Source organism: Anneissia japonica, unplaced genomic scaffold (genome assembly GCF_011630105.1).
Source record: "Anneissia japonica isolate Jap-2015-1 unplaced genomic scaffold, ASM1163010v1 scaffold288281_len48281_cov169, whole genome shotgun sequence".
Taxonomy (NCBI): domain Eukaryota; kingdom Metazoa; phylum Echinodermata; class Crinoidea; order Comatulida; family Comatulidae; genus Anneissia; species Anneissia japonica.
Window position 1 is genome coordinate 1 of NW_022730157.1, and position 17777 is coordinate 17777.

General features: G+C 34.2%; 1 protein-coding gene across 1 annotated transcript in view; it reads right to left on the bottom strand.

Moving 5' to 3' along the window:
* Positions 1 to 2108: 2108 nt before the first annotated feature.
* LOC117114786 (rac GTPase-activating protein 1-like) overlaps positions 2109 to 17777 on the bottom strand; it is a 42241-nt gene continuing 26572 nt past the window's right edge. Inside the window, exons 12-15 of the mRNA XM_033258482.1 lie at positions 17555 to 17660; positions 11928 to 12060; positions 4711 to 4843; positions 2109 to 2791 (exon numbers count right to left, since the gene is read on the bottom strand). Coding sequence (XP_033114373.1) covers positions 2724 to 2791; positions 4711 to 4843; positions 11928 to 12060; positions 17555 to 17660 — 440 coding nt within the window. The 3' untranslated portion in view covers positions 2109 to 2723. The remainder of the gene's footprint in view (positions 2792 to 4710; positions 4844 to 11927; positions 12061 to 17554; positions 17661 to 17777) is intronic.

Sequence of the window (17777 nt, forward strand, 5' to 3'; positions counted from 1 at the left end):
CCACCCCTGTTTTAAACCATCAACAGACCTGGAGACATTGACGATCTGCGCCTTGCTGCATTTGATAACAATACCCCCAAGATGGACTTTGGGAGAACAGCTTGTACCTCAACTAATGCAAGAAAACAAGAAGCTACAGCAGCTGTGGGTTAAAGCCCCATTTAGAGATGCCACATCAATTATCAATGCTGAGAATTTTGGTTTTGTAAGGAGTGGCAGTTTATTAGTCCCTGATATTGTGATCTCGAAACCTGATGGCCTGCCAAATTCGTGTCCCTGTAGAAGAGCTAGAATAAAGTGTTGCAAGCAAATGCAAGGGTGGCGATTGGGGGTCAGTGCATTTGTCCGAAGGTCCTTTGTTCCGAAGGACCTTTGGTCTGAAGGTCCATTGGTCCGAAGTAATTAATTCAAATACAGACAAAATATATTTGAAGAAAACACATGTTCGGGACCACCACGTAGTCTATATTGGCTAACAATATACAGTTATTGCTAGCATGACTTGTCAGCTCTCTTTACGTATATTTTCAAAAAATTATTAGAAATTGAAAAGATTCCAAGTGAATGGAGCGTAAGTATAACTTCCTAATGTTGAAGCAGGAGACAGAAAAGATTTTAATAACAATAGGGGAATTCAAGTAACTTCCATCTAGTCTTTGGAAAATCTTAACAACTTTATATACTTATGGCCGATGGGAGTTAACTACTTTTTTACTTTTACTAAGTAGACACATTAAAAGTGGCGGCGAAAGCATCGGGGGCGGGGACGGAAATGAAGGGCAAGGTATGATTTTTTTTTTCCCCGACGAGAAAAAAGTGAGCGTGGTCGGGTGTCAATTAAAATGTTTCGAAAGTGGTCCATGGGGCGGATCCCCGGAAAATGTGACAATTTAGGGGTTTCAGAGGGTTTGTTCAATCGATTCTAAATAGATAGTCTACTAATATGTAAAAAATACATATATATTTTTTCTCCCCGACGAATTGTGTTTTTTTTTACTCTTCTGTGGGGGGGGGGGCAACAAATTTTCTAATGGAAATTTTTCCCTACCCCTGTGTCCCCCTACTGCACATTAAAAGCAAAAGATGCACTAGACATGAATCGTATCATAGTAGTAGTTTTAATCCATAATACTACTGGTAATAGTTCAACTGAAATTCTCATTGGGAACCTCTCCCTATCCACGATAGAGAGAGGAATTTTACTGATGTGAGTTAGCCAGATTTTCGTACATTTCGTAAAGGAAATTATATATATTTTCTTAAATGGTGAGGCAGCGAAAATGGATGCGGGAGGTAACAAGAAACTAGCATTTTTTTTTTTTTTTTTTACTTGGCCTTACATGTTGTTAGGGAAAATATTTTGGAATATTGTTTTAAAAAAGTGATCTTTCTTAATTTACTCCATAAATTGTAAGGAATTGTTTTACAGCCGTATAACCTGCATTCCTGGAAAAAAGGTAACAAAGTCGGACCAACGGTCCCTCGGACTGTTGTAAAAACCCATTCACTGAGTAAATGAATAAAACCAAAACCAAGTTTTTACAGTCAGTAGACATGGGAAACTTGTAAATAGGGTCAAAGGTCAAATATGGCATTTCCGGTCATTTTTTAAGCAAATCTCACCTTAGAACAAATAGAAATATGCATGGTCCAAACAATTTTAAAAAGAAAGCAACTCGCTACGACCAGCGGTTCTCTGCACATGGGAACCCTATTTTTTCACTCCAATTTGCATATTCAAGCTAATTTGCATATTAACTAAAATGTGACGGAGACGTAATTTTAGGAATTTAATCCTCTTGTCATGTGTGCTCATTTAGAACAAAAACCACTTCATTTGCTATTTTCTTATACCGTCTAGCTCAATTTCAAAATACCCCTACCCTATAAAAAGGGGGCGTGGTCATTTAATTAAGGGCGTGGTCATTTTCGGGCTGTTCGTCCCGGATAGAGATTTTGGCACACATCCCATGTTATTCCTGGGTTCATATTAGTCTATAGCAGTTGAGAAATTCTCTCCTAAATGAAGTGCATACAAATCTTGTCAGGTCCTCTACTATCATGGCAATTACTGTAAATAGGGAGCAAAAAGAAATTACTGTAATGTCATTTTTTTTTTGTTAACTTTATTCAATTTCGTATACAACTTGCATATCTTAGCCTTCCTAAAATAAAATTGAGAAAAAATACAACAAATCTTAATTATTCAAGCATACAGGTATTAACTTTATTCACAAATTAAACACTGAATTACAAAAACTTTTTAAGGATTCTGCATGTTTACAAAATGTAATTGTCATTCAGTTACTCCATATGGTTATTTAGTCACCAATATGGTCAAACGTTTATGGTCATTCACTTGCTCCATATATGGATAATTAGTTATCAATGGTCAATGTTTTCCTATACACCAGCATACTCCCCATATAATATATATTTATCACATGAAGTATAGTTCCCATCAACCTTCCATTGCATTGAGAACAAATCTAAATATATTTATCAAAGTATTCAGAACATTGACATAGTTAAACTTGATCTACTTTGAAATTCAGTTCAATGTGACATGATGGTTAAATTCATATTTTACAGTAAACTTAATATAGTATATATATGAGCAACATTGTAAAAAAAGCAGTATTTATTAACACAAGCCACAGAGTTAATACTGTACCTGTATATATCATTACTTACATTACCCATAAGAAATAAGCTAACTCGACTTAGGCAAGTAACTGTACATGGTATGATTTGCCAGGTGTATGGACAGGTCCCAACATACTTGATGGAACTAAATATAAATTAAAAAAACAGTCATGAGTGATCATCTGGACAACCTACCCCACCCAAGAACAACTTGCAATTTTTTCGCAATTGTTTTCAATCGTACTGAGTATTCGGTACATTTCCACGTCAGGTAGGGCAAAATTACACCTATATATATTAATGTGATTAGCAAAATTTAAGTTTAATTAGCATGGAAACAAGACTGATTGAAAATATTTAGCCATAACTAGTACAGTATTAGCCTATCTAGACTAGCTTAGTTTATAAAATTGAGGGAAGTCTGTGCAACATGTTTTATTTTTAACAGTAGGTTAAACAAATTTGCAAATTGATTTTTTTAGGTACAAATTATAATACAACTATAATAAATATAATTTATAATTATATTATAATTTCTAAATGTAAAGGTATTTATAGCAAATTGGTAGTCAATTATTTATTGGCATATTATTCTCTTTTTTTTTCATTTTGATAACAACATGCATTGTTTTTATAATAATTTATATATGCCTATTATGGTTATATAGACGTAGGATTTCTGCTTTTATTTATACATTTTGAATATATATATATACATTTTGAATATATATATATATATATATATCTGTCTCTTATACCATATATATATTTATTGAAAATGTAGAACTTGTAGAACTGGGTATAATCACTCTACAGACTGTTTCATGCTAATGCAATCTTCAGGAGTGAGAGAATACAAGGATTGTGTGAGTATATGAATGGTAAGGCAGGTAAAAATGCAAATGAGTTAATTGTTTTTAAGTAGGTATTTGTTGTTGTGCCTGCATTTAGACAAAAGCTTGGTTCTTTTGTTTAGTATTGACTGTTTGTCTGAATATATTATGTGAAGTTTTTTTTTTTTAGGTTGCAGCGTTTTGTTTTTGGGGAGTAAGTCGATGCTCTGTCGATAATAGACCATTTGATATTGTAGGATGTGTTGCTGTCTTTTAATACCCATACGTATTTGGAGAGTACGGTGCTGTTTCTGTGTTTTGGGGTGTTAAAAATGTATTTGTGGTTTGTGTATCGGGTTTTGGACGACTAGCGAGCGTCACTTAGTCAAGTGAGCAAAAACTTTTTCTCAGACATTTTAATTTCCTTAGACAGCTGGTTGTCAATGCGAAACATACATGAACCTAGGCCTAGATGTCTGTGCTTGATAGATACCAAGATTGACACGAGCAGTGCGCATCAGTGACTTTACATTTGCCGACAATGAGGTTGACTGAATGCGTCTTTCCCTCTTCATTTGGGAGCGAAATACAGAGGCTTTTACCCCGCCTGTTCCACGAAATAGATTAACACTATGAATATATGATTCATTTGCATACTGCCTACCTGAATTCTTTTTCTTAAAGAAGGTTGATAGCAAAAAAATGTTCGCCAACAAGCTAAGTCTAGCCGCCATTGTCTAAGGTTTTCATGACTTTGTGGGCGGGGCTTCGCGTTCTTGTCAACATGTCAATTCTAAGCTGCCTTCCTCTTTTCTGTGTCTTCATGCGCATTAAATGTACAATAATTAATTATTGATATAATACTAACATAATATTTACATGATTAGTTCATATACAGTATTTTATTTGTAAGCAGTAGTTTCCTTGTTAATTTGATGTGGCCGGCAGTGTGTATTCATGTTTGTTTAATCACGTGTGAACACAAATTTTCCTCGGCAAAGTGGTTACCTAGTAACCAGTTGTTAGTAGTTGCCGTTAGTCGGCGGTGACATAAGCGCTCTCGGTAACTAGTTCTACGCGACATAAGCCCAGCTTTACAGTACATATGAAATTTTGTTTTTCTACTTTTGTAATATAAGTTAAGTTTGCATTCACTGTACTTTTTATGTTGTGTTTGGAAAAACGAATAAAACAAACAAACATACAAAATAAGATACAAAATGCAACTTACCTGAGTTTTCCCCAGGGGTTCCAGCATTGTTGTTGGCTATGATATTGTTGCTGCCTCCATGAACATTTTCTGTGTCAATATTTATGAAGGCTCTCCAGAAGTCAGACGGTAAAGACATTAGGAGGTGAATAACCTAATACAGTAATTAACAGAATATAAAACACCGGGTCATTCCAAAAGACATTAGGAGGTGAATACCCTAATACAATAACAAACAGAATATAAAACACCGGGTCATTCCAAAGTCCATTAGGAGGTGAATAGCCTAATACAGTAATAAACAGAATATAAAACACCGGGTCATTCCCTACTTTCTTACAATTTGCTCAAATTTCATTTTGGGGGAAATTTAGGCTACAAAGGCAAAATTTCTAATTTTTGTTAAAATAGAGAAAGATTGATTTATATAACTGATTGATTAATTTATACTCCTGTAGGTTAGATTCACAAATTTTGAAGAGGACATAAAACATCAAATAACCACAGTTAAAATTATGGGATTGGAATGCCTTAATTGATGATAACCTAGAATTTTAACTTACAGGAAGAAACAGTCTTAATCAACTCTTAGTCTGTGTGATCATTGCATTATTCCAAGGCAAGGAATTTTAATCAAACAGATTTATTAAAACAAATAAGAAACCCTCGTAATTTTATTTTAGGGTGAAATCTAAATAAATAAATTTAAATTTTATTCTCTACAAATTTCTTCCGCAATTAAATTAGCAACATATTTTTAAAAGTGTCTTGAAGCTTTGCATATGTAATTTACACTGATGAATCTAAAAATATTATCGCAGGCATGAGCGAATCCACTTGCCCGACACAAGTATTTTTTACGGTCGGACAACAAGAATTTCAGGGACCACTTGTCTGTGGACAAGCACTTTTAGAATAGGCTACTTAACCAAGTAATGCGTAACGATTTCACAGTATTTATAAAAAGTCTATTTTATTAACAAGTTGTCGGCGCACAAGGAGATATCGATCATAAAACCGAGACTAGGCCATGGTTACGCACTGCACTGCGTGATTTATGGACGGTTCAAAAGAAAAAATGTAGGCCTAACTCAATATTAAATTTATTTTTTGCAGTAAAAATTGAAAATGAATTCTTTATTGTTAAATGTTAACCAGATCTGTCGTAAGTCCCACAGCAGGCATATATTTTCGCACAATATACCTGTTAGCTGTCAGCCGTTTAGGCCTGCTGCACACGGTCTGTTTACAATATAAATTCGCACTGGTCTAGTCTATAAATACCAGACATATTTAAAGACTTTGGGCACACAGCCATTAGTTGATTAGTCAAGACTAGTAATTACTTTCGAGTACGAATATGAACAGCGGCCATTAGGCTGACCTTAAAAAATGTGTTTGCGCGTGTGGGAAAGGCAAACTAGACAGTCTAATAAGGGGTAATTAAATTGGGATTTAAAGTTGTTAGAATAATTAAAATATCATTCACTTCTAAGTGATGGAGATAATGTGCATATAAAATCCAAATCTTAAGGGTTTAGGCTTTTCTTTCGTTGAGAGGTAAGCAATTTTATTTATTATACAATAAATAAAATCAGGATGTGTGAAGCTGTAAAATATTGGGCCCAGAAATTTGTCGCTGCATTTTGAAAATATGAGCCGATTTCCACGAATATTTTTGCAGAAAATTGAGGCCTTCATAGTAGGAACACAAGTACTTACAATTCTGGGCATCTATTTTCCTAGGGGTTTTCCTGTGCAATATGAATTTTGTTTGTATAGTCCACAAAAAGAAACATTTTGAATTTAGTATTTAGTATTGTGTATCATGGGAATCAACCATGCCTGAGAATCTTTTACTTGCAGTTGTCGTGACGACGGCTTTTAAACACGCAATAAGAAAACGATCAACACACTCCAACATACATAATATTATTAATAATGTTTATTTTATTTGAATTTCTCCATTATCATACATTATTGAAATTCTATCAAATTAAAAAAAGAAATATAATTGGATTAAAAAGAAAAACATTGTTGCGTGATCAATGCCATATGCATGTAGGCCCATTAATGCTGTAGGGCCATAGCAAAAATACTTACTTTGTGTTATTTTTTATGATTATTGCACAATAATATTGGGACAAGTAAAATTGTCTTCAGGACAAGTGAAAAACTATGAAATTCCCTCATGCCTGTATCCAAATCCAAATTAAACGTCTACTGAAAAAGAGTAGTAGAAACTTGTTTTGAGTTCTGTTTCATTTCAGGTTGATTCCAATTACTTTGTAAGGATTAAGGCGATAATGCAGACATGCCAACCCTATAAGGCCAACAAGAGGAGTCTGAAAACCCTTTGAGAGGAGTTTTGTGAATTTGAGGGGAGTATGTTAAATCGCTATCGGAAAACAATTTTTTTTCATAAGCATATGGTGCCAATGTGATCGGACAGTAAAATATATAATATAATAATAAAATATAAAATATAAAAATATATAATAAATAATATATAAAAATTTTTCATTTATTAGTACAAGATAATAATCAGTATGGTTATGGTAAAAATATTAATATCAACTTACCTGTTTTGGATTACATTTGTAGTAGATCATCATAATAAAAAATAATAGAAACAGGATTTCAATAAAAAAAAAAAACAAAACAAATTGCAACAAATTATCAGTTTTTGTCTTTTTATATTTAATGTCTTAAACATCAACAAATCATTGGTTACATTACAGGTGAATTTCAATCTATTTCTGTCGTTGCCTTTTTCAACAATTCATTACTTGGCTGTAAAGTTAAGCCATGTGCAGCTTTAGCTCTATTAAAGAGCTTATGAACAAGAAGGTTGCTTAGAGTGTCAATAGCCATGTTAGATCTTGATTCAGGTTTGTTTTTTCTTACTATTAAAATAATGGCTCACAGTCAGCATTGCCAAAATACCTTTCATCACAAAGGCAAGAATCTCATACTTTTTGTTGCCAGTAGCCGTGTCAATTACCTGACCAATGGAATGCCAGGCTTTATCAATGCTAGATTCTCTGAAAACCTCTTCAGGTAGTGAATCAACTTGGTATTTCAACTCATTCTCCACTTCATCCAAATTACTGTTATTTGGTAAAAGACATGGGAACCTCTTGATGAAAAACCGGAGTGAAGAAAACACTTTCTGGTCCCTATTGGTGATGTCCACTACATCAACATTCAATAGAACAGGATCCTTATAGGGAAATTTCCGCAACATGTAATCACATGCAGCAACAAAATATTGTCTGACACTACTGTAAAATGTTTTCAAATCAAGTTCTCTTCTGTGTATGTCAATGTAAACTTTTACTTCAGAGCCAACCATTAATTCATCATTATTTTTCTGGTAATTTTCATCTTTATATGCTACCTTCGTGACACAATCTGCCTGCAATATACAAATAGGCTTAACAAATCTTAACATCATGTTTTTTAGCTGCTCAATTAAGATGGTTCCTCTTTCTGCATATAAATATTGGCAGAGTTAAACATTGGAATTGAATGCTTCAAAAACAGGCAGTAAAGTTTGGTATGGGGGTCGCTCAATGAGTTTCTTGCTCAAGTAGCTCTGTCAGAGACAGTAGTTGTTGATTTCTGTTTAGTAGTAGCAGTAGATGCATTTAGTTTCTTAGCAGTAGATACTTTTGGTTTGGTAGCAGTAGATGCAGTGGATATGGTAGCAGTAGGTGCTTTGGGTTTGGTAGCAGTAGGTGCTTTGGGTTTGGTAGCAGTAGATGTTTTGAGTTTAGTAGCAGTAGATGCATTGGATATGGTAGCAGTAGATGTTTTGGGTTTGGTAGCAGTAGATGCTTTGGGTTTGGTAGCAGTAGATGTTTTGGGTTTGGTAGCAGTAGATGCAGTGGATATGGTAGCAGTAGGTGCTTTGGGTTTGGTAGCAGTAGATGCTTTGGGTTGTTTGGTAGCAGTAGATGTTTTGGGTTTGGTAGCAGTAGATGCAGTGGATATGGTAGCAGTAGGTGCTTTGGGTTTGGTAGCAGTAGATGCTTTGGGTTTGGTAGCAGTAGATGCTTTGGGTTTGGTAGCAGTAGTTACCTTGTGTTTGGTAGCAGTAGTTGCCTTGTGTTTGGTAGCAGTAGCTGCTTTAAATGCCTTGTGTTTGGTAGCAGTAGTTACCTTGTGTTCGGTAGCCTTCTTGCCTGAAGTATTTGTACTTTGACTAGATCTACTTGTACCATCCTTACTTTTGGTAACTCCATTCAAATATGTTTGTAATGGCTCCCACTGTTGTAAAAGTCTGTCAATACATAAGCCAAGAGAAAGCCATCTTGTGGAAACATGCTTCAAAATCTTTCGTACTTCCATTCCATGCAATGTCTGCAGGCTATTCAGTTCCATTTGTCTTTTATTACTTTTCATCAGGTAGTAATAAATATCGATCAACAGTTCATCAATTCTTATCGGTAACTTTTTTAAAGCTTTCTCTGCAGCAAGATGCATGAGATGGCATGTGCATCCCATCACAAAAATTCCTGGGAACTTCTTTTTTTATAAATGAAACAACACCTTTATGTACTCCCAGCATCACTGATGCATTATCTGTAGCAAAACTGACACAATTACCCCACTGAATATCCCGTTGCATTAGTTCACGATCCATTATTCTAAATATATTTTCGCCCGTCGAGGATGAAGAGCATTCCTCCAATGAGAAGTACACAAATTACTCCACCAACCGACTCACTAAAATATCGTACTAGAACAGGATAAAGTTTTGTATCACAATAATCATTACTACCATCAGTAGCCAAGCTATAAGGCTCATCTTTCAATGCTGCAGCAATTTCTGAAGAATCCTCATGAGCTAACGTTTCTAAAATGAATCTGGTTTTGGTATGTCCACAACCATAGTTTTTGGCTACTGGACTTGATGGGAACATGGTTTTGAATAATTTCCCAGCATCATCGGAAACAGCAAGGGGAATATTGTGCTCAACTAGAAAATTGGTAAACGTTACCTTTGCTCGTATGGTTGATAAATCATCATTACTACCATGAATAAATCCAGTTATCTTGGGAGTACTCTTCCTAATATCGGCATGTTTTAAGTGGAGTTTTCACTCACAATGACGTTTAATGTCAACAATACCGCCGTGCGCCACTTGGAAGTCAACGCTGCACAAATCACACCTAGCGTAGGCCTTACCTACTTTTGATTGCGAAATGACAGGATACCTTTTTTTGTAACTGGCCTGAAATGTTTGCCTGTGTTTAAGCTTTTTTTTTTTTGGAGGTGGATCATCGTTTAAGCTTTTTTTTTTTTTGGAGGTGGATCATCAACAGAACTGCTCATTCTTCGAGCACTGCCTAGGTCTGAGCCTACATCCATGTCGCTCTCATTATCGGACTCCATTTTTTAGTATACTCACGGTTTACTAGACCGTGGACCGCTATACAGGTCAGAGTGCATTGCAACTCTGACAGCGAATTGGCCAATGAAATTTGCTTTTTTTTCGAAATCAGTAGACCGTAAAGCGCGCATTACTTTTTTGTATACAGAACAGAGTGTAACCCGAAATCATTAGACCATGGAGCATGAATTATGTTTACAGAGACCTGCCAACCCTTGGGTCATGAGAATCTGGAGATTTTTTTTTAAGAATCATAAAAAAATCTGGAGGTTTCCAGAATTAATCAAAAGATGATGCAAGATAGCACGTCACTATAAATCATTGGCGGCGACATTCAAATTGAAAACGGCTGCTTGTTTTTTGCACTGCAAAGCAAGCAGACGTCGAATACATTGAATAATGATCAAATCAATCAAATTATGCATAAATCGTAGTATTTTTTGGGGGGAGGGAGGGTGGCCTGTGAAATCGGGTGAAAATTACATTTGATCGGGAGAACTAGTGGCAGGTCTGGTATTATACAGTTACAGATACACTGTGCTTCAGGACAAAATTGACTGGTCTTTTTCTTATCTAATCATAGAATTTTACTGTTCGGAAATGCGCGATTTATTTCAGCCGGTCGAAATGTGTAAAAAGCGGAGATTCTCGACCCAAAATCGGAGTGCGGAGTTTTGCTTAAATAATCGGAGTAACTCCACTGAAATCGGAGTGGTTGGCATAATAATAATAATAATGTCATTTTGTTAGACGCACGTCCATCCCTAGTAGGGGTGCTCGCGGCGCCGTTTTCCACCTGCCGAGTGTACATGTAGCCATTTTCCGCATTATTATGTGAATTAATTAATTAAATTATTTATTTACTCATTAACGTATATTTATTTGTGTTGGACCAGACAGGATGGGAAAGATAGGCAAAATAAGATGCAACTACTCTTCGGGGTCACCATCCATCACCACCTGGCGCAATCCCGGACCTCTGCCTAGGTGACTCGAACAAAGGAACGGGAAACACATTTGCCCTGCCACAGACGACCGGGCATGTCTGGATAATGCACTTTATAAAAAAACAATGAAAGGATCAACTTTCACTTGATCTAACATTTATTGGTACATTGTTTTAATCAGAAAGTATAATACATACTCCAAGTATTGAAATACACGCCATCGTGTTGGGATTCAATATTTCGACATTAATTATGTCATCATCATTAATTATGTCATCATCAGGAATGTCATCATCGTCATTCCTGATGATGACATAATTAATGTCGAAATATTGAATCCCAACACGATGGCGTGTATTTCAATACTTGGAGTATGTATTATACTTTCTTATCTGAGATTAATCAGTGGACCTTTCGGATTGTTTTAATCAATAGATAATCTCTACGGCAAGGCTATTGGAACTGAGCCTCCAATTATGAAATTTGTCTCCATAAAATGCCTCCAGCACCTAGCCTAACATTTTATTTTATTTACCATCACCACCATACCTGCTTACAACACCTTTAAAGAACACATCAAGCAACACATTTTAAACAAGGATTTATATTCCCCTTTTATTCCCCAAAATGCGTCCTGGACATTCATGTTGCCTCCAACCACTGGCCACGTAGGTTTTTCCAGCCTGGCAGTACGAATGGTTTATTCATAGGGTGTTGTGATAGGCCTAGTTAATTCCTAGATAGTGATGAGTATTGCTTTCATGCAGTAACCTAATCTTCATACTATAATAACTTCCACTAGTGTATGATACATTAATTGCTTATTAATTGATTGTGTTCTCGTTTAGAAATTAATGAAACATTGAGACTTTACACTTGAAATGTTACTTGCCTTTGGTTGTTTCTTGGTGTCATTTAACATGACCATTGGCTCAGGATCAGCACATGAATGTCCTACAATAGTTGGTCCAAAAACCTTTGCAAGATTTGCCGATGGCATACGACATGATGGACATTCAGTAACCCTTGAAAAGAAAATAAAAAATAGTCAAAAATTAGTCTACTTTATTCTTAAGTTTAAACGATAAATGTTATAATATACATTCTCTAATTAAAAACAAGCAGAGAATTGATGAATCTTCTACAATGCAGCCATATGCTATTTCTTTACCCAGTCTATATAAAGTACAGTTAATGTTATAACTTATCTTCTACAAATACAATCAGGGCTCGAAATTTGCTAGTAGGTTTGTCATAATTGCTAGGTAAACATTCACAAACCAGCAAATAAAAAAATGATTGCTATTTGGAATATCTAAACAAAATATCTTGTAACTAGTAAATAAAACAAATTAGGTAAAATAAAATATGAATGAAAAGTTTAAACAGAAAACTTAATCGCTCGCGCATCGGCTATTGTTACGGCTAAGGGGGGCGAAACGACCACCGCTAGAATTGATGTATCATCTACATCGCTAGTGGCCAGCTGGCTGAGTGAGCACCACCTACTGTAGTAGCCTGCTAGCGACAGCATGCAGAGCGAGTCTGGGCAAGCTTGTGCAGTCAACTATGACATGCTCAGCAATCACATGTACAAAGGGTATGTTGTTGTCGAAGGGACTACGAAGTTTGTTCCAGACTTGGAAAAAGTAAAAAAGAAATGGTGTTTCGCAGAGTGCGAAATTTGATTTAATATCTGGCGCCCCCAGTGTTTCTATAGGGGTTAGGGTTAGCCGTAGTTAGTGAGTTTACCGAGTCAACTTAACGTTGAATTGAGATTTCGTTTATAATGGTATAAGTTAAGAGGTGCTAGACGCGAGTAATTAACACATAGTAGATTCATATAGATAGAACGTTACAGATGTTTTCCCGTTATTCATGTTAATACCGTACTGTTGTAAGGTGAGGTAGCGTAGGTTTATTGCCACACTAGTTTCAGCCTACGGGATTAGTCTAGGGCTAATTATCTTTTGGCCGGAGTTAATTGTTATCACGTGTGTAGATGGTGATGTACAATGTGTAGGCCTAAATGTGACCCAAGCTCACAAACGGGCTGTAAACTCGTCCTCAGGCCAAAATGAATTTATCTTATAATGGCATAGAACATATCATTTACTTTAAAATGACAGTAAAATGAACTCAATCGGGTGTCTGGAAGCAAAGTTATGAACGTTTGAATAATTGTCATCTTATCAACTTTCTTAAATCAAGTTTTGAGAAAAATGCTTTCTATTCATTTTTCATTAGCTCCAATCCGAAAATGGCTAAATTTTACCTCTTAGAGTTGGAATTTTAAACTCAAACCTCAGGAATAGAAGATTAATAGTTATACTTTATTACACAAAAACCAAATTCACAAAAAAATTCATGTTCTACGCCCTATTCTGGGTATTGAGGCTTGTTTCTCAATATAGTGCAGTGCGAGTTTACAGCCCGTTTGTGAGTTTGGGTCACAAATACTAGCTCATGTTTACGATTTAAGTTTCCAGCTCACATATGTGATTGATGGCTTTTCTAGTGATACCTTATGTGGTACCGATTAATCAGATAATAACTATAGAAGAGTTAATTGTTATTTATTGATTTTGTTATGCTATAGTAAAATACATTGATTGCAATCGCGAGAGTATAACATGTAGCTGGAGTTAGAGGACGCCGCCAACGTCAGTGTTTAGTGGCCTTGAATATGCATGTTTAGCTTATTTTTTGCATTTCTTTGAATGTTTTGTTTATTACAGGTTTTCGAACCTGACTGCTGGTGCTTGTTTGAAATAAAGCAAACCGATTAATTTATGCTGACTCCTGTCATTCATTATTCAAACGAAACAAATGGTAATGCTAGTATTTTGTTGTTTATATAGGAGATTATTTTGCTTAAAGATAGTTTACTTAAAGCACATAGATTACCGATATGTTTTGCTACGTTTTGGCTAATTCGCGTCGCTGGATTAGCTTTAGGCATAGAGAAAAGGTTTAGGCCTAAGTTTATTAAAAAAGAAATCATAGGCAGCATATCGTACACATCATAGTGATGGAAAATATAGTTATCCTTTCATGTTATAGCAGTACTTTTTTTTATCATCATTATATTAAATTTAACTAGCAGCTTAATTTTTTATAGCAATATAAATATTCTCATAATTATAATAATAATATTATTAACTATACCACTTGTATGGTAACATTGTAGGACTGCAATTTTTATATAATATCAATTTTATTTTGATGATAAAGATAATTATGATAGTGAATCGGATATACTTCACACTGATGATGGCACTAGAAAAATATAGTTATCCTTTTATGTTATATAAGTATTATAAAAGTTATTATTATTATCATCATCATATTTTAGATTAAAGAGAAAGATAGTGATGGTATTGTACTGTATTGACTTATTGCCTAAAATATAATAAAAAGTGTTTTCCCGTGTTTATTTTTAGCTATCAGTTGAGTACTTAATAACTGTGTCCCTCTTATTGGAATTTTTACTGAAATAATATAATATAAAATTAATAAAAAATAAATTTTATTTTATATATAAGAAGTACATCTTAAATATGAAAAAAAATCACAGATACTGTACATTAAACAAAATTGAATATATTATATAATTAATTTATTTAAAAAAAATAAATTAAGTATATAATATACAGTTGAACTTGCCTAAGTCGAATCCGAAATGACATTGCAAAATTGTTTGACTTAGATAAAATTTAACTTACAGATTGTTAATTTTACTACGTTGTTAAAGATTGTTAATTATTATTGGAAAACAACAATTTTGCACGTAAAATAAGAAATTATTTGACTTAGGCATGTTTAACTGTATTATTCCATTTTATTTTTTATTTATTTTGTATCTGTGATTTTTTTTTCACATTGTAAATGTTCTGAAACTGCAATAAGGTATAGAAATCAATGGAGGGATTTAGCGATTGGCGTCACATGACCTAACTTGGGTGTTGGGTATAAACAATGCGCTGACACAGTGGTGTTTTACATGGAGATTGCTATCGCGGCCGGATAATCATAACTCCCAGTAAACTATACCAAACTGATTGGAAATGAAACTTAAGAATGGTGTGTTAATGATTTGGTATGCTGTACAGGATACTGGCCGCAAACATTGAGATTTTTCGCCAAATGTTAGGCATAGGCCCCTGCACATCTACGGCATGGTTAGGTATGCATGATGGTCTTTGAACCACGAACTACGTGGCGATGTTAGGGCCATCTAAGGTTTATGAAGAATCGCTTAAATTTCAAAGCATACATCCAGGGAGAACACTAGGATAAGTAAATAAACACTATTTCGAACAATCGTATTGCCTTTCCTACTTCTCATGCTAACAGTGGGTGGTTGTTTTTGCAACCATAACATTATCTTCATTTCTTCCTGCAGAATCACCACCGCCACAGTTATTGGTTAGCGAAGTTCGACAGCAACTTACCAAAGTTCAAAGTAGTAAAGCAGTTCCTCCAGGTGAAATCCCTCCAGCTATCATCAAGGAATTTGCACCAGAATTAGCCAAACCACTTACACATATTTTCAACCTCTCTCTCTCCGAAGGTATTGTACCAAAGCGTTGGAAACAGGCGATTGTAATTCCAATACCAAAAAAGAAAGGCAATGTGGGACTGGATCAGATCCGACCAATTTCACTCACCCCTTTGTTTGTTCGAATATTAGAACATTTTGTAAATAAGTGGTTAAATGAGGACTTGTTACCATCTAGATGTGTATAAGAGACAGATGTATAGCTACACTCAAGATGAACTTTTACGATTTTCATTGCAATCATTTGTCATCTCCTGTGACGTTATTCATATGTTACTGGAAAATGATTTATTATCAGCAAGGCTTTCGATAGAATAAGTCACCCAATACTAATTCAAAAGCTTTTGTCAGTCGGTGTGAGGAAATCCATTATTCCTTGGTTCTGTAATTTTTTGACAGACAGAGAACAACGTGTACTTTACTTTGGTATCACATCATGCTGTATTCCCATAACAGCAACAAATAGAAATCTGAGAAATGGTAGTTGTTTGACTAAGTATAACTGCAGAACCGAACGTTTTAGAAAATCTACTTTGCCATTTTTAATTAATAATGAATTTTATTGAAATATGTTGATGCTTTTTCATCTATTATATTGGCCTGTAATTATTTTTGTTTTTATTGATTGGTAAATTTTTACTGTATATTGAAGTAATTCCCTTGCAATACTATTCTTTTATATACTTCCATAATGCAATATACAATAATTAATATAAAATGAATTGTTGAATCTAAACTTGTTGCAATAAATAATAAATATATTAATAAATGAATAAATTGAATTTTAATTTTTCCCCTCTTAATTTGTATATTTTTTGATAAATCCAATTTGTAAATAATGTATTTTTGAATTTGTATATTTGTCGTACTTGCTTTAATGTAATTTTATTGTGTATATATTATCTGATGATTAATTTAATTGTAAATAATATATTTTCGATATTGTATTTTTGCCATCTTTTGTATATTGCCTCAATGCCCCTTTTGTGATCGTGTTTGCGTGTTTTTTTAGTAACTTTTTTATGAGAATCTTTTGTAAGTTGACGCAATTCAACGTTTTATGTTGCCATGTCAATTTTTATTGAATAAACCATAATGAATGAATGAATGAATCTTTTAATACTAGGCTATCAAACTGTAATATTTTTTATGTATACCCATGTTAGATCATGTGACTGCCTGTAAACAATCATCGCTAAATCCCTCAATTGCTTATACTCATTTGGATATTTGTTATTTGTACTACACTCACAATAACAGAAAATATTATATTACAACGTTTAACTCACAAATTTATAGTACATCATGTGTTAGTTTCAAACTATTTATTTTCCAAAAATAATATGTTGGGTTGGTATCAATATATTTTACTCGTTGAGCAACTCATTTTGCTAATTACATTTTTCACAACTAGCAAATTTTAGCAATAGGTTGCTAATGGCTAAAAAGTAAATTTCTAGGCCTGATTAATTCCTTATAATACCCAGTTTATATAAAGTACAGTGAATGTTGTAAATAATCCTCTACAAGTACAATGCAACCTTAAAATTCTTAATATCTTTTCCCAGTTTTTATAAAATAGAGTGAACCTTCTACAATTAATGCAGCATTATGACATGTTTGTGGGTACCAATTGTCTCAAATACATTGTCTTTCACTTTTTCTCAGTTTATATAATGTACAGTGAATGTTGTAATTTTCTACAATTTCGCCTAATAATGACCTCATGCTCTGGTGATTGGTGATTATCTGATAGAAGAATGTGTCCTTTATAATTAAAAAAAAACTATGACATGCCGATTACGTAGGCCTTGGTCCTGAAAGGTATGTAAGTTTTTTACTGTTTTACTGTATAACATATGCCACTGGTGCCTCTGTCTGTTTAGACAACTTATTGATTACTTGGGAAAATAACACTTTTAAAAATTATTAATCATTTATAAATTGAATTTGATTACCTTTGAAGGTGAAGTATAAGATATGCCAGGGTATCTCTGTTGGCTTGGGGCAACTCACTGATAGCTTGGTAAATTGCAGTAATGCCATCCTCATTGTCTGAATACTCTGTCAAATATAAATCAATTAAAGCATGATTTAATTTGAACATTTCAATATTGATACATCATACACAACTTAACAACAATTTACATATTATGATAATAATAATAATTATGTAATAAT